Below are 27,854 nucleotides of genomic sequence, written 5' to 3'. Positions count from 1 at the left end.
AAAACCCAATACAGGAACTCATAGCCGGGGTAGGGAAGAGGAACCCAAAGAGAAGGTTGAAGGTGCTGAAATGTCTTTTGTCCACCCTGTGCCCCCTTAACTTTTGATGAATGGCTGGCTTCAACTGCTTTCTGTAAAGTGAGACGCCCACCTGACTCGGGTAATGGTGGGGGCAGGCTGGGGACATTTGGTGAAATCTGGTTCAGATCAGCAGGTGCTGGTGTTGAGGAGTGTTGGATCTACCATCTGCACAAAAGCACACCCCACTGTCTTCGCTGCCCCCTGATCACAGAACCAGGTGGCATCTGAAGGCAGCTGGCAAACAAGCCCAATTTTGACAGATCCCCGAGATCCACTGAGCATGCTGCAGTCTAGGAGATACTCGGACTGACATATTTTCCCTTGTGCCATAGTGTTGCTGTAACCAGTAGTCAGAACAAATGCAAGAGCCATAAGTGGCTCTGATTAGCAAATAATAACAATTACCAAATAACACAGAAAACATCACTCACTTGCCAATTTGTAGGAACAACCAGTGCATCTTGGTAATGCACTGGACTCTCAGCACTTTAATCTGTTTTATTAATAATAATTTTTGCTAGTTATACAATTTCACATTATATCTGAAATATCAAATTGGATTGTAGTTACCTGGCTTAAATCAACTTCTGAGTTCTCCTTAAAGGAAAATAACACAAGTTGTTTTTTTTTCTGCATTTGTGGTCCCAGTTTGAGAGGAGCAACAGACTGCACTGCAACATTTTCATTAGAAACTTTTGCCACTTTCTCCCATACTGGTCAAAAGCATATGACCTGACTAGTTAGTGTGGGCGGTTTTAACATACTGAAAAAAAATTCCATTTCTCAACAAACAGGAACATGAAATGAAGTACAATGACATTATTAATGTTTATACCATAACAATTATAACACATATACAGTTATAGATGCAAATGCGCTAGATAGTTGTCTGTGAGCCAGGAGATTTCTGTGTGGTTATACAGAGGAGCAGGAGAAACACAGCAGGCTACACTGCTGTCAGCTTCAGCTATAGTGGGCATGACCTGTAAAACACAAGATGGACTGTATGAGTGTGGATGTGTATAATACATTGATGCTAATGAAGAAACCATAGAGTGTACAAATACAAACCCTTCCACAGTTTGCATCATTAAAAAAAAACAAAAAAAAAAAAAAACTGTTCTACAGTGAATACATTTAACTTGGTTCAGATATTTTTATTCTGTTTTCCATTGTGTTAATTTGGCTAATATTCCTTTGTCAACAACAATAATTCAACTCAAGTTTGTGGAATATTCTAGGACCCCCACACAGATCACAGATGGTTCACAAACACTGAACACCTGGTACATTCATGATGCAAACTTGGATTAAGCAAATTCAGTTTAATTCAGTTCAGTAGTTATTTGTCTAATACTTTTACAATAGATATTGTCACAAAACAGCTTTACAGAAATTCAGTTCCAGACCCCTCAGTAACAAGCCAGAAGTGAAAAGGGACAAACTAAATCTCCCTGAGTTGATAGGAGGATGAATCCTGACGAGGCGAGAGCCTCGCAAGAGGAAGTCATTCTCCTCTGGGATGCAGCTGAAAGGGGGCTTTTGATGTGAAAATGACAAAAGTAGGATGAAGTGTGATTGGTCTGAGGGTACACAAGGGTGAGGAAACAATGATTTAACCAAGCATAGTTCGTTAAATTAAACTCTCAACACTGATTGTTGTACTCTGCCATGGTGGATATGTTCAGTATAAGGACAGAACATTGCTGTGCTGTGAGATCTGATATTATCTGAAGTATAATTATTCAAAATGGAGTCTATAGGTGTAGTGAGGAGCTCAAGAGAGCTCAATGATGGGAAGAAACTGTTCCTGAGCCAAGTGTTCTGGAACTGATACTCCTGTATCTGTAGGAGGTTATACAGAGTGTCGCTTGGGTGGGAGGGGTCCCAAGTGATGCTATACACAGTGCTGATTATTATTATTATTATTATTATTAAGTTACATTTATTCAGTTCCTTTCTCAAACTCAAGGACACTTTACAGTCAGATATCACAGACTGTCAATGGCAGGTAGCTGTGTCCCAATGACTTCACACCTTCCTCTTCTGTCATTAAGATTGCATGTGTGCTCACTGCGAATGAAACCCATGACCTTGGTGATGTATCAGGTACGAGCTATAGGACCACAATATTCATATTCAATTTTTAAAACATATTTTATTCATATTTATTCAATATTTATATATGCTGAATTATTTGTGTGGGCTTGAACCCAGGTCAGCTGGGTGATGACACCAACTGCCTACTGGGTGAACAGTTAGATCTTGGATCAGGTAAAACAAAAGGAAAAAAAACTAAACACCACAGCGAGCGTGGAAAAAGGGAGAACAAAGGATGCCACGGGAAGAAATGGCAACTCTGATGAACTGAGGAAAACCAAACTAAAACTTCCCAAACAAAACCAGAAAACAGGGAGGAACTAAGGGAAGCCTCGAGAGAGAGACAAACTCGAAAGGGGAGGAGACGTGTAAAAACACGGACACCCTCGCAGCACAGAAGTAAGGTGAAGCACAAGGGGGAAATCTGGAGAGGGAAGGGGACGTGTAAAAGCAAAAACAACTTCAAAGACAAGAAGTGAGGTGTAGCACAAGGGCTCAGAACTTTGGCAAAGACCCAGCACTGAATATTTGGGTCACTGGGCTTATATAAGGTCTAGCCCAGCTGTTGGGTGTTAAGCCTGATTAGTGGTGTGCGTGACTTGAGGCCTCCCTCTGGTGGCCGGAGGGGGCCTCAGCCTGGCACCAACCCTTACAATTTGTACCAGCATTACACATTTATTTATATTCACATGTATACGCTGATTCATTTATACCTGCTTTACACATTTATTGATACAGTATTTACATGAATACGCTGATTCATGTATACCTGCCTTACACATTTATTTATATTTACCTGTATATGCTGATTCATTTATATGCACGAATATTTTGTCAGCTTTATACATCCGCTTTCTTGGGGTTAGGAGTTATGAATAGGGTTAATGTGGACTACATCTCACCTCCTAAGACCTCTGCTGAGAAGCAGTAACAGCAGGATTCTCCAATTCATGGTTTTCTACTGGTGGGTCCTGTGTTTAAGGGAAACATGAAATTTCGATGGTATTATTTGTATTATTGCCATGTGAAGTTACATCTAATAAAAGGAAACTGAGTAGCATTTTCTGGCAGAAATAAAATTACATCCTTTTGAATATATCTAACAGTAAAAAAAAAAAATATATATATATATATATATATATATATATATATATATATATATATATATATATATATATATATATATATATATATATATATCTCATAAAGAAAACAACTACTTATTTGAATTTCATGAAATTTAAATATGTAGAGCAGTGACAGCAAAACCCTCTAGTGGTGCATGAGGAAGTATAAATAACGTTGTTTTAGTACCCATATGTTAGAAGAGGAATTCTAAGTGCTGCTGGTATGCATTATCATTTATCTTTAATTTCACTGATAATGTTCACATGGCACATGTTCTGGGTTTACTGTTCTGGTTAATAATCGAGACTTTATGTAGGTAGGTGGTGCTTCTTTCTATACGATGTGTGATGCTACTACACTGGTCTACTAGGGTGCACTCAACAGTGCAATCAACCTCCAAGGCATCTGGTAGACCACACACACATACACACACACACACAATATATATATATATATATATATATATATATATTCAAAGATGATTAGAGTATAACTGCAGTGCACTATAGTAAGGGATGTAGAGGTACTCAGTAGTACTTTACTACAATTCTAAATATCTATCTATCTATCTATCTATCTATCTATCTATAAATAAATTATATATATATATATATATATTTTTTTTTTTTTTTTTTTCTTTTTTCCAAAGATGATTAGAGTATAACTGCAGTGCACTATAGTAAGGGATGTAGAGGTACTCAGTAGTACTTTACTACAATTCTAATTATCTATCTATCTATCTATCTATCTATCTATCTATCTATCTATCTATCTATAAATAAATTATATATATATATATATATATATATATATATATATATATATATATATATATATATATATATATGTATGTGTATATATATATATATATATATATATATATATATATATATATATATATATATATATACACACACAATTTATTTATTCTACAGCAACCTAAACAAAATTGAGTTTCAATTGGGGTTTTCCAGCAATCCTGCTCAATCCAGCCAATCACATTCTGTGCCTTCTGCCAGTATGCCCTATCAGTTTGGGGTCTATATGCATTCTAATTTTGCATCAATTGTATATATAAAATTGGGTTTACTGCTCCTTTAATATTCTATTGTGATGTACTTACCCTTGATGTCTGTGTACGTCTGCACAAATGACGCCAGTAGTTTATGTGGTTTTTTAATCTAATAGTGACACTATAAAGAAGTAGTAAATAAGGGCAAATATTTACATTAATAACAAACAAATCTTGATATAATCTTCAACAATGTTTCAACAATGTAAACTTACCTTTCTTTATTCTTCCTCCCTGTGTGACACAAAGAGTAACAAATTTAGATTAAGTGGCATTTAGACATTCTGGGTACACATAACAGTAAATTGATCATCATATGAACATGAAGGCCTATTCCACAGTTCGGTATAATTTGAACTATGACTAGGTTTACAGTAGTTTTGTTAGATTGTGTAGCAGGCAAGACGGGGAGTCGAATTTATGGGCAAATTGCAGCAGAATCCAAAGACATTACCAACAGACAGAGTAAGGCAGGGAAACAAGTTAAATAGAGCAATCCAAAATATGACAGGAAAAAAGGCAGAAAACATAATAATAAAGCATCAGTTCATAATGAGGAAACGAATGATAAAAGTAATAGTAAAAATAATATTTTGTAAATGGAAGATAGAACAAGAGGCAATCAGAATCAAAGTAAATAGGAACCCCCCAGTCCCCAGAATTCTAATCACACCTGTTCTTAATTATTTTGATTCTTGTTAATATAGCTTCTTGTTCTGTCTTTCTGGGAAACAGGTCCTGGCAGGTGTTACAAGTATAAATGAATTCTTATGAAACATATATAAAACAAATTCCCCACTTGCCCTCCCCTGGGTGGTCTTTTTACTTCAAGTGTGGGTCCTCTACCAAAGGTCTGTGAGCTTGAGGATCCTGTGTAGTATTTTAGCTGTTCCAAGGACAGCACTCTTCTGGAGCTCTTGAATATTGTTCATGGGATCTGCTGGAGCCATTCTTCCACTTTGGGGGTCACAGCCCCTTATTGCTCTGATAATCACAGGAACCAATGTCACTTTCAACTTCCAACTTTCAACATCTCTAGCTCTTGTTTCATCCCTTGGCATCCCTTGGCATCTTTTCATGATGTTCCTGATGTTGCTATCACTTGGGCTTGTTACATCTATCAGTATGGCCCTCTTCTACTGTTTGTCCCTCACTACTATGTCCAGTTGGTCTTTACCATTTTGTCAGTCTCTATCTAGATATCCTACAGGATCTTGGCATGGTCATTCTCCACTGCTTCTGTGGGTGTATCCCACTTAGACCTTGGTACATCCAATCTGTACTCAGCACAGATGTTTCTGTATACTATGCCTGCCACTTGGTTATAGAATTCCATATATGCACAGTCTCAGTGCTGGATTTGGTGTGAAACCCTTTGTGTATTGTGAAGAGTATCAGGACAGGGCATCTCCTTGGCAAATCCTGTACTCAATGGTGACTCATTCTATTGGCCTGAAGTTGGCCCCTAGGGACATCTTACACAGCTCAACTGAGTTCTAATAAAAGCTCTTAGAGTCCTGTTGATGTTATACAGCCTCAAGCATTCCAGGATTGACTGAATCATAGGCTTTCATATAGTGAATCCAGGTGACGCACAAGTTGGTCTTACAGTCTCGAGTGACTGTTTTATCCAGCAGTAGCTGAGGCTTAGCTCCTCTGGTGTTCTTGCCAGTGCCTTTTTTGGCCCTGCTCATGTATTAAGCCATGTGTCTACTCATCTAAGCCACAATGATTCCAGACAGGAGCTTTCATCTTGTTGAGGCAGGTTATTGGATGGAACTCAATCAAATCAAAATCAAAATTGATTTCTATTTTTATATTTACTTATAATAGCCATTAAGGGCAACAGAGAAGTAGTTGGCTTGGGTGGAGGTGTGGTGGGCTATGGGAGGGGACATCAGGGAGTGGTGGAAGTAGCGAGTGGTGATTAGGCCTAAAGGGAACTGCCCTTTTCTGGGGGTCCTTCAGGATCAGGACTGTCCGGCCATTCAGGGTGGGTTCTATCCATTAGCATCTGATTTATTTGTGTTGCCAGGTGTATATGAAGAGCAGTCAGCTTCTTCAGCCAGTAGGCATAGACCATGTCTTGGACCTGTCCAGTTCTTCATACTTGAGACCCTGCCTGGATGTCTGCTAGTGTGATGCTTACTGGATACTGTTCAGGGAGGTTGCTGTGGTCAGCTCTCGGGTTCGATAACCTCTGGACAATGTTGTGTGATACCTCCTTCTCCTTTATGCCATTCCAGTATTGTTTAGTCTCCAGCTTTGGGGGGGGGGGGGTGTGTTCTCATGCTGTTACACTGTCACCAAGAGGGCAATTTGGATGGCTCATCGGAGAATATCCTGTTTATTCTCATGGCTTCTACTTCTCTTTGTATCTCTTCATGATCTGTTAATCTGTTAATCTCCAAGGCCTCAGGTATGGACAGATTGTTGCACTTCTCAGTTACATTTATCACTCCTTTCTGCATTTATGATATCTGGCTGACTTTCTGTGTTGCCTTTATCTTGGCCTCTAAGTATCAGTGATACTGTAGCATATATCAGCTGGTTGGTCACAGTGATGGTCACAGTAGTGGTTGTCTGTAGTGCTGCATTCATATCTTCCAACAGCCTCTCAGAAGCCTTCTTGGTCTTGGTAGTCTGCTACGACCGATGTCAAGGTTAGCCTTGATCTCAGGTAAGCAGCTCAGGTCAGCAGGAGGTGTTGAGCTTAGTGCATAGGTTCATTGGCTCTTGGTTCCCAAACTTGGTGTGTGTAGATGATGATGATATAATTTCTCCTCTAACCTGGCTCCACCTTGCCATAGCATTTGTGTTGTACCTTGTCAATTTCTAGTTGTGACAGCAGTTGCTGCTTTTAGATGTTAGAACACTGAGTTAGTAGTTGTTTCAGTGTTAGTCTAGATGTTTTGAAGCATCCATAGTTCCCACATTCTCTGCATATTCCCTGTCGCACTCAGCTCGCTTGTAGAGTAGCATTCCAACAGTCCTCTGTTCTCCACTCTTGTTCATGAGTGCATTGTATTGTTTCCAGTAACCCACTTTTTATCAGATTGCCCTGTTCCCCCAACATCTGACACAGTCCTTGTTGACCTGGGTGACATCCGAGCCAGTATGACTCTCTTATGCTCATCTCTCATTGTTATTGAGGTAGGCGGACAGCAATAAGGAACTTGCCTAAGGGACCACACTGCAGATGCCCTGGTCAAGGCGTCAAACCTCTGGCTGGCTAGCTCCGTGGATTACACAACTGACTTCAGTAGAGGCAGTCAGGATTTTAAATCACAACATATATCTACGTATTTTTTAGTGAAATCTTACTTGCACTATACTTTGGCTATAACCAGTGAATTTTTAACAAAAAGGATGGCCAAAAAAGTAGTTAATCTATGTCAATTTATGTGTACATTAGAATGCCGTCATGTAATCAGGTTCCCTGGAAGTAAGAAGCTTAAGATATGGCCATGGATTAATTTAATGCATCTTAGTGTTAATACATTTTCTTTACCTGTGAATGATTGACTGTTTAATATGCAAGAAAAAGTAACAAAAATGTTCATAATCAGTATTGTGATTTTGGTTGAACCCTTTCTTTACTTCAGTCCAAAGCAGCTTTGTTTCTCAGCTGATGCTATAGCTCATTGTGTATGTCAGCACTCAGATTGGGTCATGTTTATATATTATACTTACAGAATGCAGATATTGCTAAAGCAAGGCAGCATATGGCAAAGACACATTCAGATGGCAGAAGAATCACTCTCAGATCCGTCAGTGTGCGTTCACCATGTCCTAATGATTGAAAGAGAAACGGCGATCACTAGGACTTTCTTTAAAGAAGATTTTGTGATTGTAGAACATGCACTCTTCAACCGATAAAACACAATTATGTAAAAATATGATCATATCTTCATGGAAATGCTGCTATGAACAGACTGATACATGAACAGACTGAAACATACCAAAGGTATTCTGATCTATTAATGTGAAGCTGCAATTTGCTATAATATAAGAAAGTATATGTCTGCATAACAATAATAATAATAATAATAATAATAATAATAATAATAATGAAGAAGAAGAAGAAGAAGAAGAAGAAGAAGAAGAAGAAGAAGAAAAATAACACTAAAATATAATACATGTATAAGATTACAAATCAACACTAAACAGTTATGAACTGTAATTCAAAGAGTAAAGCAACATTTTGTTTAATTTTCATAGGTTACATAAAAGTGCCATTTATACATACACACAATTATACTAATTAGTAAAGGAAACAATTTAAAATGCAGAGCTCACTCACGTGTTTTCAGGATCAGTTCTGCTATTAATGAGATGGAGTTCACACAAATGAGCCCGACTGCCCCAAGCATGTGTACAATTGTATATAATTGCCCTGTAATATCATGCAAAAGAAAAAAATTATTAAGATCTAATTTTCTGAAGAAAACACTGACTTGCTAAAATAGTTCAGTTAATCACACAATCAATGGGTTAAACACACACATGAGGTTTAGTTTGGAGCTCAATAGTGAAACTGCTGAAGTTGGATGTCTCCTGATGTCTCCTGATCAGTCCTGATCTGACCATCAGGCTATTGTTACAGACAGAGCAGCATATTTCTGAAACCTTGTAGAAACAAATAAATAAGATTTGATTTAATGCACTTTGAACCACTATAATGAAAACACTATAATGGACACACTATAAGGTCATTTATAAGGTCACACTATAAGGTGCGTGTGTGTGTGTGTGTGTGTGTGTGTGTGTGTATAAATGATTATCATACACGATATAACATTACTCTGCAAAGGTTGTAGGCACCCATGAAATTACATGGCAATAAGTGTTCCTTTACAGGTAAAACAATCATATAAGAACAATATAACAATAACATATAAAAATAACAATATAACATAACAATAACAGCAACAACAATAATAATAAATATCTTGGGCATGACGTTAAACTGCATCCAACAATGAATACACAAACAAGAATAAACCCATGCCACATTGCATAGGTAAACAAGGGTCACGTACTCCAGTGACTGCTGAACAAGCTGTAGTAGAAAAATCAGCTAGTGATTGTCCTGGTCCTCATGTAGTTACCTAATCAAGCCTCAATCTCAAGATGATCTATATTTTATGGCATCATCTACACAGGCAAAGTCCACCATATGGCTAGTAAATCAACAAGACTAAAGTGGGCTATGTAGGAGTACTACTATGCTGCTGAGAACAAGTTTGTTTACCACAAGGAGATGGATCAATAAAAAGAAGCTCCAGCTGCTGATGTCCAATGACAGTGTCCCACACCTGAAACCATAGTTATGCTAGAGAATGTCAGAAACAGCATCTGTAATTACCATCGCAGTCCCCTCGGAAGGTGACTCAAGACCCGAAATCAGACCAAGAACAATCAGCAAGCTGCATGATACCGTCTCATTAGCCATAACAAACCATTAGCTTAACAAACCATGCCTTACAAAGGCAATTTGTGAGCAAATAGCAGCTGTGAATCAAGTTCAAGTTCAAGTTCATATTCAAGTTTGGTTTATTTGTCACATACATAGTCATACACATTATAACTCACAGTGAAATGGTTGAGAGTGCTCTCTCCAAACTGAGGAAAAAAGAAAACAGGGGTGCATAGAGAAATATATATATCAGGCCCTCTTTGATATCCAAGAATGACAAAGTTAACCTCACTTCACCAAGTCAAAAAGCTGATGTAAGCAACAGCTACCGTTAATGCCAGAGACTAAAAATCATGACATGAACCCAGAGATTAATCAACTTGGAAGAGAAAGAACCGGAACAAAATCAATAAGCATCTGAAAGACCATCCTTAGTGAACTGAAGAAACGAGTCAAAAGCAAACAAGTACACGCCCAGGCCAAGCTCATATTTCACTGAGCAAAAATGCAGAGCATTTGCATTGCATTTTTTAGATTTCGCTCATCTCTACCAAGAAATAAAAGTGAAGCTTCAGGCCACGACTCAGCGACTGAGGAGGTCCACAATGAGAAGAGAGCAGTTCTGATAAAACAAGTTCTTTGGTGAGGATGCTAAGAAATACTACCAGGAGCTCAAAGGTCAGAAGAAGTCCTCATAGAACCACCAGCAAAAGAATGAGTCAAGGAATTCTGGCATGGAATCCTGGAAGACAGCATTGCCCACAACATATAGCAATGTGTAATAAATGTCTAAAATCACCATTTGTACAATTGTTTACTGAGTAAAAGTGTCTGTCACTCTAATTTCGCAAAATCTTAGAGGGCCTAAAATGTGACTGAACAATATATATATATAAAGCTTCATGGAGTATCAATATGTCAAGCTTCATGTGTGCAAGAAAAAATGTCCTTAAAACAACTATAACCAAAAAATTGCAAAAAACAAAAAAGTCTCAACTGCATAGAACCGTATTTAATATGGCGAAAAACATATGCATTCATCACCAGTTTACTTTCACACAAAAAAACAAATAAATATTTACTAAAGGACTGTAAATTGTGTCAAACAAAAGTCATGACTATTGTATTATAACATTGTAAAATAACATTAATTTAGCCATTGATCTCTGTAATTTTCATATTCTTCTTCAACAAAGTAATCAAACCCCTAAGGCTCTAAACTTCAGCAGCAGTTATCTTTTTGCACAACATTTTAGCTAGCTAACTAGATCTCAAATCAGCGAGGGAGGAAATGTTTCTGACTTGAAGGGTTAATAGTTAATGATTTCATGATTTTTTATTGGTCACACAGACTGACACACAAATTATGACACACAATGTTAATAAACCTCAAATCTGAATATTTACGTGAGGTTTTGGCTTTCTTAGAAGAATATCTATGTGTGCATAAATCTTGGGCAACTATTATTGTGCAGAATTATTATGCAACTAAATGAAAAACTGACATTTTCCCATCTCACTTGTCGATTTTCATCTGTTAAAGTGAGAATAATAAACAAACAACTCAAAATTTACAAATAAACATTTCTGACATTAAAAAAAAATCAGTGACCCATATAGCCACCTTTCTTTTCTTTTCATAAGCCTCCCATTGATTCGGTCAATCTGTTGACGATCAACTTTTTGTGCAGCGGCAACCATAGCCTCCCAGCAACTGTTCAGAGAGCTGTACTATTTTCCTTCACTGTAAATCTCCCATTTAAGAAGAGCCCACAAATTCTCAATAGGGTTTAGGTAAGGTAAGGGCCATGTCATTATTCTTTCATCTTTAAGGCCATTACTGGCTAGCCATGCAGTGGAGTACTTCGATGCACGCAATGGAGCATTGTCCTGCATAAAAATCGTGGTCTTCTTGAAAGGTGCAGACTTTTCCCTGTACCACTGCTTGAAGAAAGTGTCTTCTAATAGGTTTGGCAATAGGTTTGGGAGTTGATTTTGAGTCCATCCTCAACCCAAAAAGGTCCAACTAGCTTTAATAATATCAGGCCATAGCAGTACCCCCACCTCCACCTTTCTCTGTCTCTGACTCGATGTGGAGCTCTGTGCCCGTTACTGATCCAGCCATGGGCCCATCCATCTGGCCCGTCAAGAGTCATTCTCATCTCATCAGTCCATAAAGCCTTTGAAAAATCTGTATTCAGATATTTGTTGGCCAAGTCTTGATGTTTTACCTTATGTGTCTTTTTCAGTGGTGGTCAGGTTTCAGCCTTCCTTACCTTGGCCATGTCCACACCTTGTAGGTCACAGTTTAGGAATATGACAGCACTGGAGGATAATGGGTTCCTGGATGCTTCATGTTTGATTCTTCACAAATCTTTGGCAGTTAATTTGTGTCTTTTTTTCCTCAACACATTTTTTGTGACTCTGTTGATTATTTGCAACAAACGTTTGATGGTTCTGTGATTATACCCCAATATCTTAGCAATTTTAAGAGTGCTGCATCCCTCTATTGACCCCTTTGGCCCAAGGAAAAGAAGCTGCCTAATAATTTTGCACACCTTGATATAGGGTGCTGATCTCCTTATGTCACATCCTCCCTCATTACACAAATACACATCATCTGATATGTTTAAATCCAAAAAGCATTCAAGTTTATACAGCTTGGAGTTGGGAAATATGTATATGCTCTCCAAAATATCAATATTAGCAGTCCCGGGAACACAGACTAGGATAAGCTTCTAATGAAATAAAGTTTTTAATGAAGTAAAAACAGATAAAGGTAGTTAAAGAGCAAGTTAAAGGTGAATTGGAGAGCAAGGAGAGAATGTGTAATCTGGAACTGAACAATATATAATGTATAAATAAATCCTACTAAAAAGTAAGTGGAAACTACAAGTAGGTGTTGTATCCAGACTTTAGTGCCTGTAACACAGTGCACTTTTGATTTGTAAAAAACATGAAAACATCAAACACACTAAAACACAATGAAGACCCGCATCTTGTCCACGAACAGAACGAGAACAGAACTTAAAATCAGGAGAAAAAAACAAGAGAAAAGATTTTTAAAAATAAATACATTTTTAAGTCGTCAAAGTTGAAAGAATAAACTTGGAAGAATTTTACATGGTGCCACATTTTGTTTAAGCAAGTAAATATATACTTTTAGCACCATCTTCTTGGGTATTTAAGATTTTGTAAAGGAATACACACACACACACACACACACACACACACACACATTTATTTCCCTTTGAAATATTTGCAGTAGTACTTACCTGGTGATTGTTCTGTCTCAGTGTCATTAGAATTAGATCCTGTGTTGGAGTGAAGCATAAAGCATTGTGCATTAGATTTAATTATGCATGCAAAAAAGCAGGACATGTGAAAATAAACTTTAACCCATTGATTTCTCACATGCCTTGGCACTCGCTTTGTTCTATATTTTAAATAAAAGCTAATTAGGAACATTTCCAGACACAATATAACATTCCAAAGAGGTTCACTGTAGATTAATGTACAAAGAGTTAAAATAATGCAGTTATTAATCAATGTAGAACAGTGTTTTATTCTGAAATTTTTATTCTGAATTTTTTTAAAATTCTATTTCTGCTGGTAATTTATTTAACCTTCAAAACAGAGGGAGTTTGTGCATTCGCTGTGTCTCATCATAATTAGAATTAGATCCTATGAATGAGAAATTAAATGCGAATGAAATGTGCCATTCCACAAAAAGATGTACTGGGGTAAATATCCAACTCCAAAGGTAGGGGGCTTTTATGCCCTCAACAGAGGGCATTTATACTTACCCCATACTAGCCAAGTCCTGGTGTTGATAGAATTCGATTCTGTGTTAAAGCGAGATATGTGAAGGAAAAAGAGTTAAATTAATAGTGGAGCTCATGGGAGTGAATAAAATGTGCAAATTCACTACAAATGAATATCCTGGGAAACATAAGCATCAGAGGTAAAGTTAAAATATGGAAAATGAATATTAGCCCATAAATCATCTAGGGGAAAATACTAATGTGTCTATGAATGACAGATTCAAATACACAGGCCATGAGCCAAATAAAAGATTTGAAAGTTATGAACTAATTAACTCAGTGTCTTTCTTTCCTTTTATAATGACATAACAACCCCTAGGTGGTGTGCACGATGAGGCAGAACACACACCACCTGAGTAAGACATGTTTAAAACAAAGACAAGAAGAAGTGAAACCAAAACATAAACAAATGTCCCATGCTCAACCACCACTGCATGCTAGCATGTACCTGCAGGGGGATGGCACCGTGACAATTACAAAACAAATCTACCACTTGAATATACAGATTAACTCAGAATTTCAGGCATTCATGTGTAAATATAGCTGCATAATTACTGAAAAATATGTGAACATGATCAAAATAACTAATACTGTACCACGTAAATGATCAAGATATTTAAAGCATGCAGTCAAAGACAAAATGTGGAGATACTTAGTAGCACAGGTCAATGCCACACGTTCTGTAAAGAGGAAAAATATTCGATTAAGATTAAATATATTTAATCATTAAAATAGAATGATCTGAAATATGTAACTACAAAAAAATTAAAAGGAAAATATTGCTTGGAAAAAATATTTGAAAAAGTCATTACTAAATTTGTACTGGATGATCCTTATGAACTTAAGAAATACTAAAATGTCATACAGTCACATGCTATGTGCATTTTAAAAATGTTTATTGGTTATAACCAAAGTAATGCATGTAGCATTTCATATGCATTTATATGTAATGAAAATTTTCATAAGCATTTATATGTAATGAGCATTTGCATATGTCTCAGAAGCAGATAGCAGTGCTTTTGTCCTGAATGACCAGAAACAATGTGAGAGGGAACGTTATCAGGCTAAATTCTCAAATTATTGTAAATTATTACTTTACCTGTTTCTTCTATGAAGAATGTTAGAAATTTTTAATAAATATGAATTGTCAAACATCTCTATAATTTTATAAATACCTAATATGTTATACACCGAATATATAAATGAATCATGCTCACTCATCAATATTCCTACAAATGTTTTTTTTGTTTTGTTTTGTTTTTTTATTTTTTATTTTTTATTTAGGGTTAAGAACTCTTTGATCATCCATGTGGACTTATCTTTAATACCCTGATTAAAGAGTCAACATGTGGCTGCTGGTGTAGGAAAGTGAGATGTTAGGATCATCCAGTACAAAAGCATCACATTCTCCAACATTCAAAAGTAATGAAACAGGATTTATATCTACCTTTATCACCTTCCAATAATTCATTATGAAGATAGACTGATATTACTGTACTTAGGATCTCCAAGATACACAGAACTGATATCCAGAGCAAAACTGCAAAAGACAAAATGCTATAGAAGGTTTTGGCACAAATTGCAAAGTTTTGTTTATGTCCAGTCATAGAAGACCAGGCTTTTGAATGGAGAATGGCCTATAAATCTGAAACTGATCTGGTAAAATTGAGATTAAATTAAAATGGCATTAAGGATTTGCCTTCGTTGCCTGAAATAAGGAAAAAAATATTCCATTATGTCCACAACAAGAGGGGAAAAGGTTTGATAGCACCAACCTTCTTAATGGCAGATCCTACGGTAGTGGATCACCTCTTCTTTTCTGTGAAGCATCATAGGTGCTGCCTCAAGTGATCACCTCTTGTAGCCTGTCATGATCACCTCTTGTAGCCTGTCACATTTTAATTTATTGTTAATTTATAATGACAATTTTCATGATTTAATTTATAGTTTTACAAGCTGCCATGGTAGAAGAAAAAAAGAAAAAAGAAGCAAACATTTATATTTGTTGGCATAGAACATCTGGATTTGGCCCTCTAACTGACATGCTCCCCTGGTCTACCCCTTCACCCACATGCTGAGATCCACCACATGGCTTTGTGTCTGTTGTCATTTTGTTGGTGTGTCTCCATGTACTTTCTGTCTACATTTACATTTCCCACATATTGCCTGATATGTATGAATCATCTAAAAGTTCCTTGAGAATAAACTTGCATTTACACTTGGCAAATTGATTATACTATTCAGAATACACAAACTATTAATAGATGTACTTACATGGAACCCCCTGCTGAAAACCTAACCAGCATAGAGGCAGCAACAAAATAAATCCCAGGACAATATTGGCTGAAAATAAGAAAAATAAGAGAATCATGCTTTTGTTATTTATTGTTTTTACTATTGTCAAAAAGCCAGGTTGCTTTATGCAATACTATTATAAAGCTAGTGTCCTTTTTCTTGATTCATAAAGTATTTGTCCTGACCCGATATGAACAGCATGTCCTAACTTTGTATGGGGGGATTTTGGTGGCTTTAATATAAATAAATACACACAAAAAAAAAAATTTTAATGATCATTGTTACGAACCCCAGGAACAAACCTCAGCCTTGCATAGCCACACCCACTGGCACTCACCTCCAATCTGACTCACCTGGATTCTAGCACACACCTGATTCCCATTCCCCTCATTACCACCCCCTTTATAAGCTTCTCCTCCCCGTGTACACGTCACGAAGTATTGCTTTACTTATGTGGTGTACCAAGCGGTTCCTTATCCTGTGTGTCTTCCCGGTTATCGACTCCTGCCTGCTTTCTAGATCTCATCTCCTGCCTGACCCTTGGACACCTCCCAGATGCTACACTGTTTCGATGCCGGACTGACACGACCACACTTACCTTACCTGTCTGATTGGATCGTCTTCTGTGTGTGTGCAAACATTTTTCATTATATTAAATTATTATTTCATTTAATTAAATTACTTTTCAATAACTTGAATTATTTATTATTATTAAATGTTTTAAATGTTTTAAATTACTAAATTAATTATTTAAGTTAAAGAGAACATTATGCTCAAGAAGTTCACATCCATTAATAATTAAATTATTAATGAATTCTCATTTTAATAATTTATTTATTTACTTATATTAAATATTCATATTCTTTCATAATATTCCCCCAATTCCCTTCAGACATTCATATTCTGGTACAACAATAAATAGTAACTTCAGTAGCTAATACATAAACTAATAGGCTACAGCCAAATGCAGTCAGATATATAAGTAGGAAAATGTATTCTGAATTTTCAGATTATTTTAAGTGAAGTGTTTGCCACAGAGAATATTTGTGTATACAATGGTTGAAAATAATATGGTTGTATATATTGCAATTAAGCTTGGCTCAATGCACAACAGTAAGTAAACTAAATGATAACTTACCTATACTTTTCAAAGAATACCAAGTCATAATCATGAATATCCTAAATAAATTGTTTATGCATATACAGGTATATATGTTGTTCGGGGATCCTATAAAACAACAAAAAATACATATTTTATACTGCAGAGCAACAGAAGGATAAGAATAAGCACCCACCTACTATGTGACTCTGCAAGGTAAAGTGTTTCTGATGAATAACAACAGTGACTCTACTTGGTGATGTGTTTCTGGTAAGCATCTCTACTGTAACTCTACATGGTAAGGTGTTTCTGTTAAAGTGGCTGATGAATGTATAAGCTGTCAGTTATTTCCATTCTAGGCTTTTCTCTGTGTAAACTGAGCATCCATACATTGTGTTTATCCATAGCTGGAATGGTTCACTCGTTAACTCATTCACTATTCACTATACAGTGTTTGCTACATAGTGAACTGATTAGAGGACAACCAAAAACCTTTTTGGACACTATGTTTGGAAATGCTGCTCAAAGTTATATAATACTTTATGACAATAAATGGTCATCTTTTTATCATATTAATGACATTTCATCTTTTGGTCCTCTTGTACTTCCTATTTACTTTAGCCCTACATTGCTCCTATATCTGATCTCTTTTATTTCCATTATTTTGTAAAAATAAAGTAAACAAAACACCTTTATGATGGAAGCTCAAGAGGAACAGCAGAAGCAGAAAAAAGAGCTGGGATGCCCAAGACAACACCATAACAACACTATCAGTAGTGCTCTGGATGGCTTCATATTTATGCCAGTTATGCACAACCAAACCGAGAGCAAAATAAAACAACATCTTTTAAATCATATATACTCAAAGCTGAAGCAGAATAAATTTAACAGATTAATGCATTTATTGAACTGTGTAAGCGACTCTATACTTTAATGAACAGCTTGTTTCTGACATGTCATCAAGACTGGTATGGCTTGCACAGGGTTTAAGACATGATTAAGTCAGTTGATTACTGATGGGGGAATGGGGGTAGAGGTAGGAGTGGGGGGGAGTGATGCAGGAGTGCAGGTGAGAGTGGTGGTGGGGGTAGGGTTACTCTGTTACTCTAGGGTTACTCTGTTATTCTAGGGTTACTCTGTTTACTCTAGGGTTACTCTGTTTACTCTGTTTACTCTAGGGTTACTCTGTTTACTCTAGGGTTACTCTGTTATTCTAGGGTTACTCTGTTTACTCTAGGGTTACTCTGTTTACTCTGTTTACTCTAGGGTTACTCTGTTTACTCTAGGGTTACTCTGTTTACTCTAGGGTTACTCTGTTACTCTGGGGTTACTCTGTTTACTCTGTTTACTCTAGGGTTACTCTCTTTACTCTAGGGTTACTCTGTTTATTCTAGGGTTACTCTGGTTACTCTAGGGTTACTCTGGTTACTCTAGGGTTACTCTGTTACTCTAGGGTTACTCTGTTACTCTGTTTAATCTTCATCTCATTTGTCTATGAACCCATGTTCCAGGAATCAACTGACTTTTACATCTATGTTTTAACAAACTGTAACCAGGTCCCTTATGTTCCTAACAAGTACGTTCTGTCATGAAGAGTGGCGTGGCTTGTACTGTGTTTAAGACATGCCTTAAAAAAAGCTGATTACTGGGTAACTGTGGTCTGTATAAAGCATATAACACAATGCATCTCACGTCTGTCAATGATAATAGTTCGCTGTAAAATACTTTGTTGATTAAACCTAGATTTTCCATCCTAACTGCAGACACTCTGTCACTAATATAAGCCTTCCTGCATTAAACTGTAGAGCAGTTACTGACTAAACAGAGTCTCTTATGTTAACAGGAACTATCTACCCAGTGTCTGGGAAATGTTTACATATACAACTATTCATACATACTTCTATAAAACATCGAGGTAGCACATGCATTATGGGGGAGACAGGCATGTAAGAGGCTAATAGCATTTTAACCAAAAGACATGCAGCACAATTCACTGTTGGTAAGAGTTAAGAATACCAAATGGTCATGACGGTTATTGATGCATGTGTATTTTGCATGTGAACAATTTTTAATTTTAGATTTTCTGTTTTATAGAGTTGACTATTTTAATTTGCAAAGCAATGATACATGAATCATTGTAGATCAGTGGAGGAAATCCAGATTTAATCTGCTAAAAGTTATATTTTATGTTATAGTAATAGTTGAAGTAAGAAAATATTGAAAAGGATGTTTGACACTGGATACCTTTGCAAGGTACTGTTCAGTTCCAATAACAAGCTGTGGTTTAGCACAAAAGAAATTAATTGTTTAAATTTCATTATATAATTTGGCCCAAAGATTTTGGTCACAAGATATAAGTAAGACAAATCAGTGCATTCAGAACATTCAGTTCATATTATTTTGAAAGTTGATATTGATAGATGTTATAAAAAAAGTCTGTTTATATTTATAGATACACAAACTGTTGGCAAGCAGCACTAGAACTTTGTGTTCTTGAAGAGAAAGATAAGAATTTGCTCAATCAATTTAGCGATCTAGATGCTTTAAATACTAATAATATTTATGATGATTTAAAAATACTAATAATACTACACAGCAATAGCTAACTTTCAAAAACTTGGTTGGTCAGAGTTGCTTCGTTGAGTGTTTAGTGTTGTTTCTGTGCACACCACTGTAGTTGGTCCATTATTCTTAAAACAGTCAAATTTAAATGTTTTTTGCATTTTGGAGCACACAAGGATCATAGAAATTACTCAAACATCTACAGCAAGTATCAAATTACACTACAGAGAATTATTTACATTTAGCTGACACTTTTATCCAAAGCAGCTTACATTTATGACCCTTGAGGGTCAAGGGCCTTACTCAGGTGCCCAGCAGTAACAACTTGGTAGTGGTGGGGCTTAAACCAGCAACATTTCGAATACAAGTCAAGTACCTTAACCACTGACCTACCTGCAGCTAATAAGGTGACAATGATTGTAGAGATAGGGTAGTTGTATTCAAAGTAACAGAGTAGTTGATAAAGTGCATTTCTTTTTATATATATTCATTAACTTCCATCATTCCCTGAAAGACTGCTTTATATAACATACCCGGAAATGTCTTGAAATGGGAAATAACCCAAAGCAGGGAAAGAATCCTTAAAAGATTCAGAGATGAACAAGTAGCCACCTCAGCAAGAAACCCTGCAGAGAAACCAAATAATTAAATGTTAGTGATAAGCCCTTCACAGTCAAAACAGAGTGTTACAGCAACAAAATGAGCTTGGGTGGACAACCACATCAGGCCTTTGTGTGTGTCTCTGTAACCCAAAACTAAATGACATAGTCCAAGAGCAGTGAGCTAAGAAATAACTAACAAAATATACAGCAAGGGATAAAGAAGTGAAGTGAGTGGCAGAGGAATTCAGATTGATCAGTGAGAAGCAACAACTCATTCTGGCCAGAGTCCTCACAGGAAACATCTAAACACACTTTAGCATGGGAGTTGATGGAGATGGTAATGGGCTGTTCATTAAAATGTTCATGCATAGTCTTTAATCTCATCAGGAGGGTGAGGAACACATGCAGATGAAGCGCAGATGGACGGTCATCCTCTATCTATTAAACTTGCTAACACATTGTGAAATATTACAATAGTTATGTAAAAGTTAGCTATGTTCAGTTAGTCATTTGTGCGATAGCATTAATGTGTTAATGTGTTAATCATTTCACACTGGTAATTTTTCAGTCAATTTTGCATGTTCTAAAAGACTAGTGTAGTACATCAGTTACTGCTTTTGTTGGAAAGACCATTCCTAAAGGTATGCTTCATTAAGGAGTGACAACACATGCTACATCTGACATCACCAACAATAGTTCCAGAAGAGACATTGGAGCGAATGTAGCCAGTGACTGTTCCTCGTTATTCACATTTCTTGTGCAATGGCGTCCTTGACCTGATGTACGTTGATTACCTGCTGTACATTTTAGTTAAGAGTACATGTTTGGCCATTGTCAATGTTTGCTTGAGATCTAACTTAGAATTGACTGTTATAAACACATTACGGTATTAGCCTACTGAGTTGCTAATTTTATACTCTTATTATTCCTCACTAATGATGTTTGTTATGTTATCTTGTCAAACTAGTTTTAGAACTTCACATGCAAGAATATAGAAGGACTACCACATTCTCCCCTTCTAGAGGGCAATGATGGAAACCTAATTAATTAATGCATATTCATATTGCATAGCAGATTCACTGTGAATATATTGCTCTATACGAATGACAAGCACTGATGATGATGGAATGATTATTTGAATGTATGCTCTGTTTTCTTATTCCAGACCGTACTTCTCATGCTCCATACTTCACTCTTCATATCCTCTACATACTTCTCACTTCATATTTTACACCTCAAATACTTAACCTTTTGTCTAAAATGAATAAACCTGAGCCTGTGTGTTAATGTGCATAGTGAATGTGCTGGTGTGCAAACATGCCTCATATGTTGCATTGCTGAATTTTATTAAAGAGTTGAATATCACTACTAACACTCCAGTGTTCTGACTGACACTCTGAAGGAGGACAAATCGCCCCTTAGAACCTGCCTCATTATGCAGTCCACTTGCCTTACCTCTATCAAACAGCTTTATCTAGGTGAATAAGCAAATTTCTTGCATTTTTCAAACAGCCAGGAAATGAAAATGAGATTATTACAATTTTCAGCTGACCTAGACATCTGTAGTACTGGCAAAAATTAAGGAACCTCTCCAAGTTTTCATCTCTAACAAGAAGTTACTATTATTGCATGTTTACCGATTTATGAATCAAGCGATATCAAAATGTTAAAATTTAACAATATATCCTGTTTTTGCTATATTGATATTATTACAGTTAACATAACAATAACTAAAAAGTATAAAATATTAACTACAAATACCTACCCTCAGTCACACCCCAAAGAATGAAGGCAAGGGCCAAAGCAATGGTTGGACAGCAGACAAATGTGCACTGTAGAGCCAAGTCTGATTTGGTGTTTTCTGTAGAGGAGATAAAACATGTGCATACAACTTCAAAGCGTCAACTTCATTAATGTTTCATAATGTTTCATAACTTCTTAATTTTAGGAATAATCAAATCAACCTGACTTACTGTTATTTTTTATAGAAGTGTATGCTGCGTAACCTAGCACAAGTAAAAGTACAAATGCCAGGATACAGAAACACAACACCCCTGTATGCATATTGGAAAAACCTGTGTGGCACTGAAATCAGTGCTTATACAATGTCATTCAAATGTAAAAATGAAAAATGTGAATGAAAAACAGAACCACTCCTGACTTGTGTAACTATTATACTAATTTGTGCTTCTAGCTGTGTTTGTTTTTCAAAATTTGCATGGTGATGCTACTTTTTGAAATGCCAGGCAATGCATTAACAATAATATATATATATATATATATATATATATATATATATATATATATATATATATATATATATATATATATATATATATATATATATATATATGTGGGCTACAACTAACAACTATCTTGGTAGTTAAAATATCTATTGATTGTTGAGGCGACTAATCAGCTTTTCAGATTGTAGGTTTCACAACTAATAAGTGGATCTTATTTATGTAGCAGATTTTAAATACAGATTGATGTTTTAGGCATGTGCTAACTAATACTAAAGGTTATAAAGATTAATATTTATATGTCTTTGTATATTTCTGGTTTTGTAAGACAAAAAATATACATCCTTTTCAATTTCAGTATCCATTTTTTCTGTCAAAATTTAAAAGAAGGACAAGCAAAGTATCAGCAAGAGAATAACAAAACTACAGCACTTTTCCTTAATCACATAAACCAGCCATCTAAATGTCAAAGAAATAAAGAGGGTGATGGGATGAGAGGACAAACATAAACACACCCACAAATGATTTGAATTAATTTGAATGCAACCCACATTGGGCAAGCATGCACAGAGTTGCAAAATGTTTTGTGATTTAGAAACTTGTGCACTCAACAGCAACATTGTAAATGACACTGTGCAACTGTAAATGTTGCCATGACAACAATGCATTGTTTAAGATGGCAAATTTAGAGCAGTAATTAATCCGCCATACAAAGAAAAAAAATTATCTCAGTACAGAACCTGAGAATGTTCTGCATTAAACTATGTGGAAAACTGCACTCACACTGCTACTGTGATATTAACAGACATTTCCTTACCATTCCCACAAGAATGTCAGAAAGTAAATATTTTCTTTCTTGTTTTAATACCCTTGGATTAAGTTACTAATATTCCAATTCCATTGCAATTATTTTGTATGTTTGATGGCATTAATTTATTGATCAAGAAAAAAGTATTTCAGAATGTAAAATGTTATAGCTCATAACATGGATTAAAGTGGCTAATTTTAACATTAACACTAGATAGCTATCTAGCTAACTAATTTATCGAGAAGACTCTTCATCATCCATGTTCTTCCACTTCAGATGCTCCAGCGTAACTGATGTCCTTGAGTAGATGGAGCTCAGATATGCAGGGATCCCTGACAGTGCTTCTGGTTTAAACAGATTATGGTTTAAACAGTGTTGGATTCTGGCTTGCTACTGTTTTTACCCTCTTGCTGTAAAATCATTAATGGAGTCATAGCTCCTGAGCAGATGGATATTTGTACATTCCTCAAGTCCCAGCAGTGATTCACTACATATCTGTTATGCCATGTTGTGCTCCAGCTCCCCTACATCACCCACATGCTTTGCACCACACCGAGAACAAAAATGCTTACTCACCCAGCTGCTGTACTTCCACTGTGGTGTTAGCTGATAAGTCTTCATGGAATACTTCACATATGTAGAAGCCTTTGTCTTCAGTCTGAATGTTCTTCAGCCTAAGCGAGAAGTTTCCTTTGTGGATTTCCTCACGGCTGAAGAGCTCAACTCTGTCTCTGTATGTTTCATGGATTGACTCTGGCACAGTCTGACCATTTATAAATTGCAACACTACCATGTCTTCATCTGTTTTCCTTTTCTTCCATGAGACTTCTTCAAGCTCCTCAGGAGGGATGTGGGAGTGTACAGAGCAGTTCAGAGTGCTGTCCTCTCCCGCATATACAGAAACAACATGACCTCCAGCCACAGTCAAATACACTAGAAGAATAATCATTTGAAATATTAAAGTTCTAAAGTCTCAGATAAAGTCTCAGTTGTTAAGTCTCAGATCAGACAATAAAATTGCACAATATATTCAGTTAATTCCTAGCTCTAAAAACTAATAAATATAATATTTAAAGTATAGACAACTTCATTTTTCAAGAGGACAATTTAAACTGTGTGACAACAATTGTGTGAATATTCACCCACCACTCATCTTTATTTCAATCAAGGTTTCATTAGATTCCTGGTTTCTGTAAACAGCACACTTGTAGAGTCCTGTATCCTTAGTGGTCACATCTGTAGGTAAAAGAGAGAAGTTGCCACGGGCAATGTCCTCAATAAAGAAGTGTGCCCTATCATGGTAAGCCTGGTCCTGAGACTCTGGTTGACTCTCTCCATCTTGGAACAAATGCACAATCGTTTCAGAGTCTGTTCTTCTCCACTCCACTTCCAGCTCTTCCACTGGTATGGGAGTTTGAACATAACAGGGCAGCATCACCGAGCCTCCAGGTTGGATAGCCAGAGGACCAGAGGGGCCTAACACATGGAGCCCTAAAATAAATTAAAATAATAGCAATTTTGTTAATGTGGCATGTTCCATTTAAAATATTTAAACAATCATTATTTGACTCACTGGCTGCATGCACTCTATTCCCTTGTACATCTTCCTTGTAATTTACAGTGCAAATTAGTTGAGACAACTTGGCCGATGACAATGTTTGGTTTACAGATTTGCATATTAAATGTCCAAAGGTATAATATTTTCCTAAGGCTTCACACACATTGTCATATAGTCGAACAGACTATGGGGCATCAGCCTGTATATGCTAATGAGCTGGAGAGAGGACAAGCAGAGGTTTGTCATGAGTGCTAAAGGCTGAAATGGTGGCATTTACATCCCTGACACTAACAACCTTCAAGTTTACAGTCCAGTTACCAGCCAGCAATACCAGAATTTAAACCAGTAGCCCTCCAGTAGATAACATGCTCCTCTTTAACCACCAGACCATTTGTATTCAAATCCGGTCCTGCATTTTGTAACCCCTTGTAGTTCATTAAATGATTATTGTAACTTGGGCACTTGTCACACTCCTAAATGAAGAGGGTGGAAACTCTGTAGGACCTGGAGGACTGGGATCTGAATACCACTGTACTCTAGTACATAGAGAGAATAGAGAATAGAGAATAGAGAGAATAGGCTATGCAGTATTACAAACATCAGGTTCATTAAATGAGTCCTCATGAACAGCTGGACATGCTGATTAATACTGTTCCTTGAAGTTTGGTTTTCTTAGTTGTTATGTGGATTGTACATGTTATGTGGATGTGTGTCTGCTAGGCCTACCAATTCAACTGCAGTGATAGTGTAGTATATGTGGCATTAATCAAATATATCTACCTGGCACAACTACACATTATATTCTGGCTAATATCATAAGATTCCACTTATTTTCAGGGCAAACGTGCCACTATGCCAATATTTCGTAGCACACGTTTACTACAATGTAAACATTTCTATTGATGCCATTAAGTCAACGTCTTTCTTATAACTTTCGTTTTCTTTAACTAGATTAAAAGTTGTTTCAGAATTAAAATTCTGGGGTTATACAAACTTAAATGAAAAAAAGGGTTATATAAAAAAAGATATTACATCGGATGTGTTTAAATATTGTGAACAAAAGACTTTAGATGCACATTGAAATCTATGACCATAGCGATTGGTTGTTTTCTGTGTTTCTTAACGTGCACATTTAGTGATTTTTTTTCTCTTTTCTCTTTAGAGATCTGACTTTTGTTGTATTATGCGCTTAGTTACTGATTCTACTGGCTCACACGGCGCGTTCAACTCGTTGTAGAGCTGGGGGGCGTTACCCATTGTGTACGTCGCCACGTTTAACACTTCTCGCCGTTTATACAGTTTAGTTTAAATCTAAAATAAACTAACAAAAAAGAATAATGTTTAAAGCATAGCGTACCATTAGAGAGAACAACGACCGACAGAGCAAAGCAAATAACGAGGCTCGTCTTCATGTTTGAGAAGTTAGCGGTCTTGCCATTTGAACGGTGAAAGCTTTTACTTTCGCTTTCCTACAAATACGCAGAATGTTATACTGAGTGGATTAGAATAGACAGAATTCCAGTCGACCATTAACTACACAGCACTCTTCACCGCAAGCGTCAAGGAAGAATGTGATTGGCTCAATCTTATTTTCTGAGAAAAAAAAAAAAGATCTGAAGTTCTGCCATTTTGCAGGCTGTTATGCTAGATACAGTGGTGCAGACGTAGTCCATTAGTCCACTAGGATGTTTTTTGTTTTTTTTTGGTCTGATTGTTTATCTAAACACTTCAATGCATTCATTCATATTGGCATGATATTAAATGTGAAGCATCTTTAAAAGCTGTTAATACAGTAAAGGATACCAAACACAATTTAAAATAAATTGTATCAAGTCTGAATTATTTGTGTCCCACCGTCAAAAAAACATGTGGTTTTGCATTCTTGTGTTCTCCTTTCCCTACTCTCCCTCTCTCCCTCTCCCTCTCTCCCTCTCCCTCTTCCTCTCCCTCTCTCCCTCTCCCTCTCCCTCTCCCTCTTCTATTCCCCCCCTTGTGTTAAATTTATTGTCTGTGTTCCCTCCATCTTTGGTCACCTCTCTTTCTCTCTGTTCCCTCCCTCTTTCTCTCTGTGTTGGTCTTCATGGAGCGAAAGCGCTTCCCTGACCTCAACAGAGAGAAGAGCCTATTGTTGGGATGCGTGGGGTCCTTCACAATCCCCCTGGCTTTGGTCTGGCACCACTTGTGATAGATAGTCTGCAGGTAAGGAAGTTCCATTTGAATGATGTGCTCTGCTGAACGCACCAGCCTCTGGAGTGCTTGTCTGTCCTGCTTGGTGCTGTTCCCAAACCAGGCTGTGATGTTCCCTGTGAGGATGCTCTCAATATTGCAGGCGTAGAAGTTCCGCAGCACCTTGGAGGGCAGTCTGAAGTCTCTTAGGTGTCTGAGGTGGTAAAGACGCTGACGAGCCTTCTTTGCCAGGGAGTTGGTGTTGCGGGACCAGGACAGGACCTGTGAAATCTGAACTCCTAGGTACCTGAAACTGTCTACCCTCTCCACCGTGGTTCTGTTCCTCACAGCTTGGTAGTGCCGCTGCTGCTTTTTGCTGTAGTCCACAATCAACTCCTTTGTCTTGCTGACGATTATTTTCCTGGCAGCAGTTCTCCAGGTGTTTAATCTCCTCCAGGTAGGCCCTGTTGTCCAAGATCAGGCCCATGACGACGGTATTGTCAGCAAACTTGACAATAGTGGTAGAGCTGGAAGTGGCCATGCAGTCGTAGGTGTACAGTTAGTAGAGCAAGGGGCTTAGAACACAACCCTGAGGAGCTCCAGTGCTGAGGGTGAGGGTGAATGAGGCACAGTTGCCCACCTGTACTGATTGTGGTCTGTCTGTTAGGAAGTTAGAGATCCAGTCACGCAGGGACGGATGCAGTCCTAGATTCTCCAACTTAGTAGTGAGTCTGGAGGAGATGATGGTGTTAAATGCTGAACTGTAGTCAACAAACAGCATTTTAACATAATTACCCCTCCCTTTGTTCAGGTGGGTCAGGGTGGTGTGGAGCAGATGTGTAAATGTGGAGCAGTTGTGACGGTATGCAAACTGCAGTGTGTCCATGGAGGCTGGCA

The 27,854-nt window shown here is 37.0% G+C and overlaps 1 protein-coding gene across 8 annotated transcripts; it reads right to left on the bottom strand.

The window, feature by feature from the left end:
* Positions 1-519: 519 nt before the first annotated feature.
* LOC145651344 (CD276 antigen homolog) lies at positions 520-27,260 on the bottom strand. Of its 8 annotated transcripts, XM_081697963.1 has the most exons (21): positions 26,149-26,437; positions 24,380-24,724; positions 23,810-24,166; positions 22,156-22,257; positions 21,948-22,043; positions 20,114-20,206; positions 17,058-17,147; positions 15,899-15,967; positions 15,400-15,512; positions 15,072-15,164; positions 14,221-14,304; positions 13,607-13,645; positions 13,076-13,114; positions 9,636-12,826; positions 8,888-9,010; positions 8,685-8,777; positions 8,075-8,173; positions 4,597-4,615; positions 4,433-4,490; positions 3,084-3,152; positions 1,392-1,664 (listed from the first exon to the last, which is right to left on the bottom strand). In XM_081697963.1, exons 1-9 carry the CDS (start codon positions 26,201-26,203, stop codon positions 15,499-15,501), a joined length of 1,221 nt encoding a protein of 406 aa, XP_081554089.1. In that variant the 5' UTR covers positions 26,204-26,437; the 3' UTR covers positions 1,392-1,664; positions 3,084-3,152; positions 4,433-4,490; positions 4,597-4,615; positions 8,075-8,173; positions 8,685-8,777; positions 8,888-9,010; positions 9,636-12,826; positions 13,076-13,114; positions 13,607-13,645; positions 14,221-14,304; positions 15,072-15,164; positions 15,400-15,498. The 8 variants fall into 8 exon arrangements, with proteins under 8 accessions (XP_081554088.1, XP_081554089.1, XP_081554094.1 ...); XM_081697962.1 differs by lacking the exons at positions 1,392-1,664; positions 9,636-12,826 and adding an exon at positions 520-1,064; XM_081697968.1 differs by lacking the exons at positions 9,636-12,826; positions 26,149-26,437 and adding an exon at positions 27,033-27,260.
* Positions 27,261-27,854: the final 594 nt, after the last annotated feature.

Source organism: Electrophorus electricus, chromosome 15, assembly GCF_041902795.1.
Source record: "Electrophorus electricus isolate QZ-2024a chromosome 15, ASM4190279v1, whole genome shotgun sequence".
Classification (NCBI taxonomy): Eukaryota; Metazoa; Chordata; class Actinopteri; order Gymnotiformes; family Gymnotidae; genus Electrophorus; species Electrophorus electricus.
This window is presented reverse-complemented; position numbering and strand designations above follow the sequence as displayed.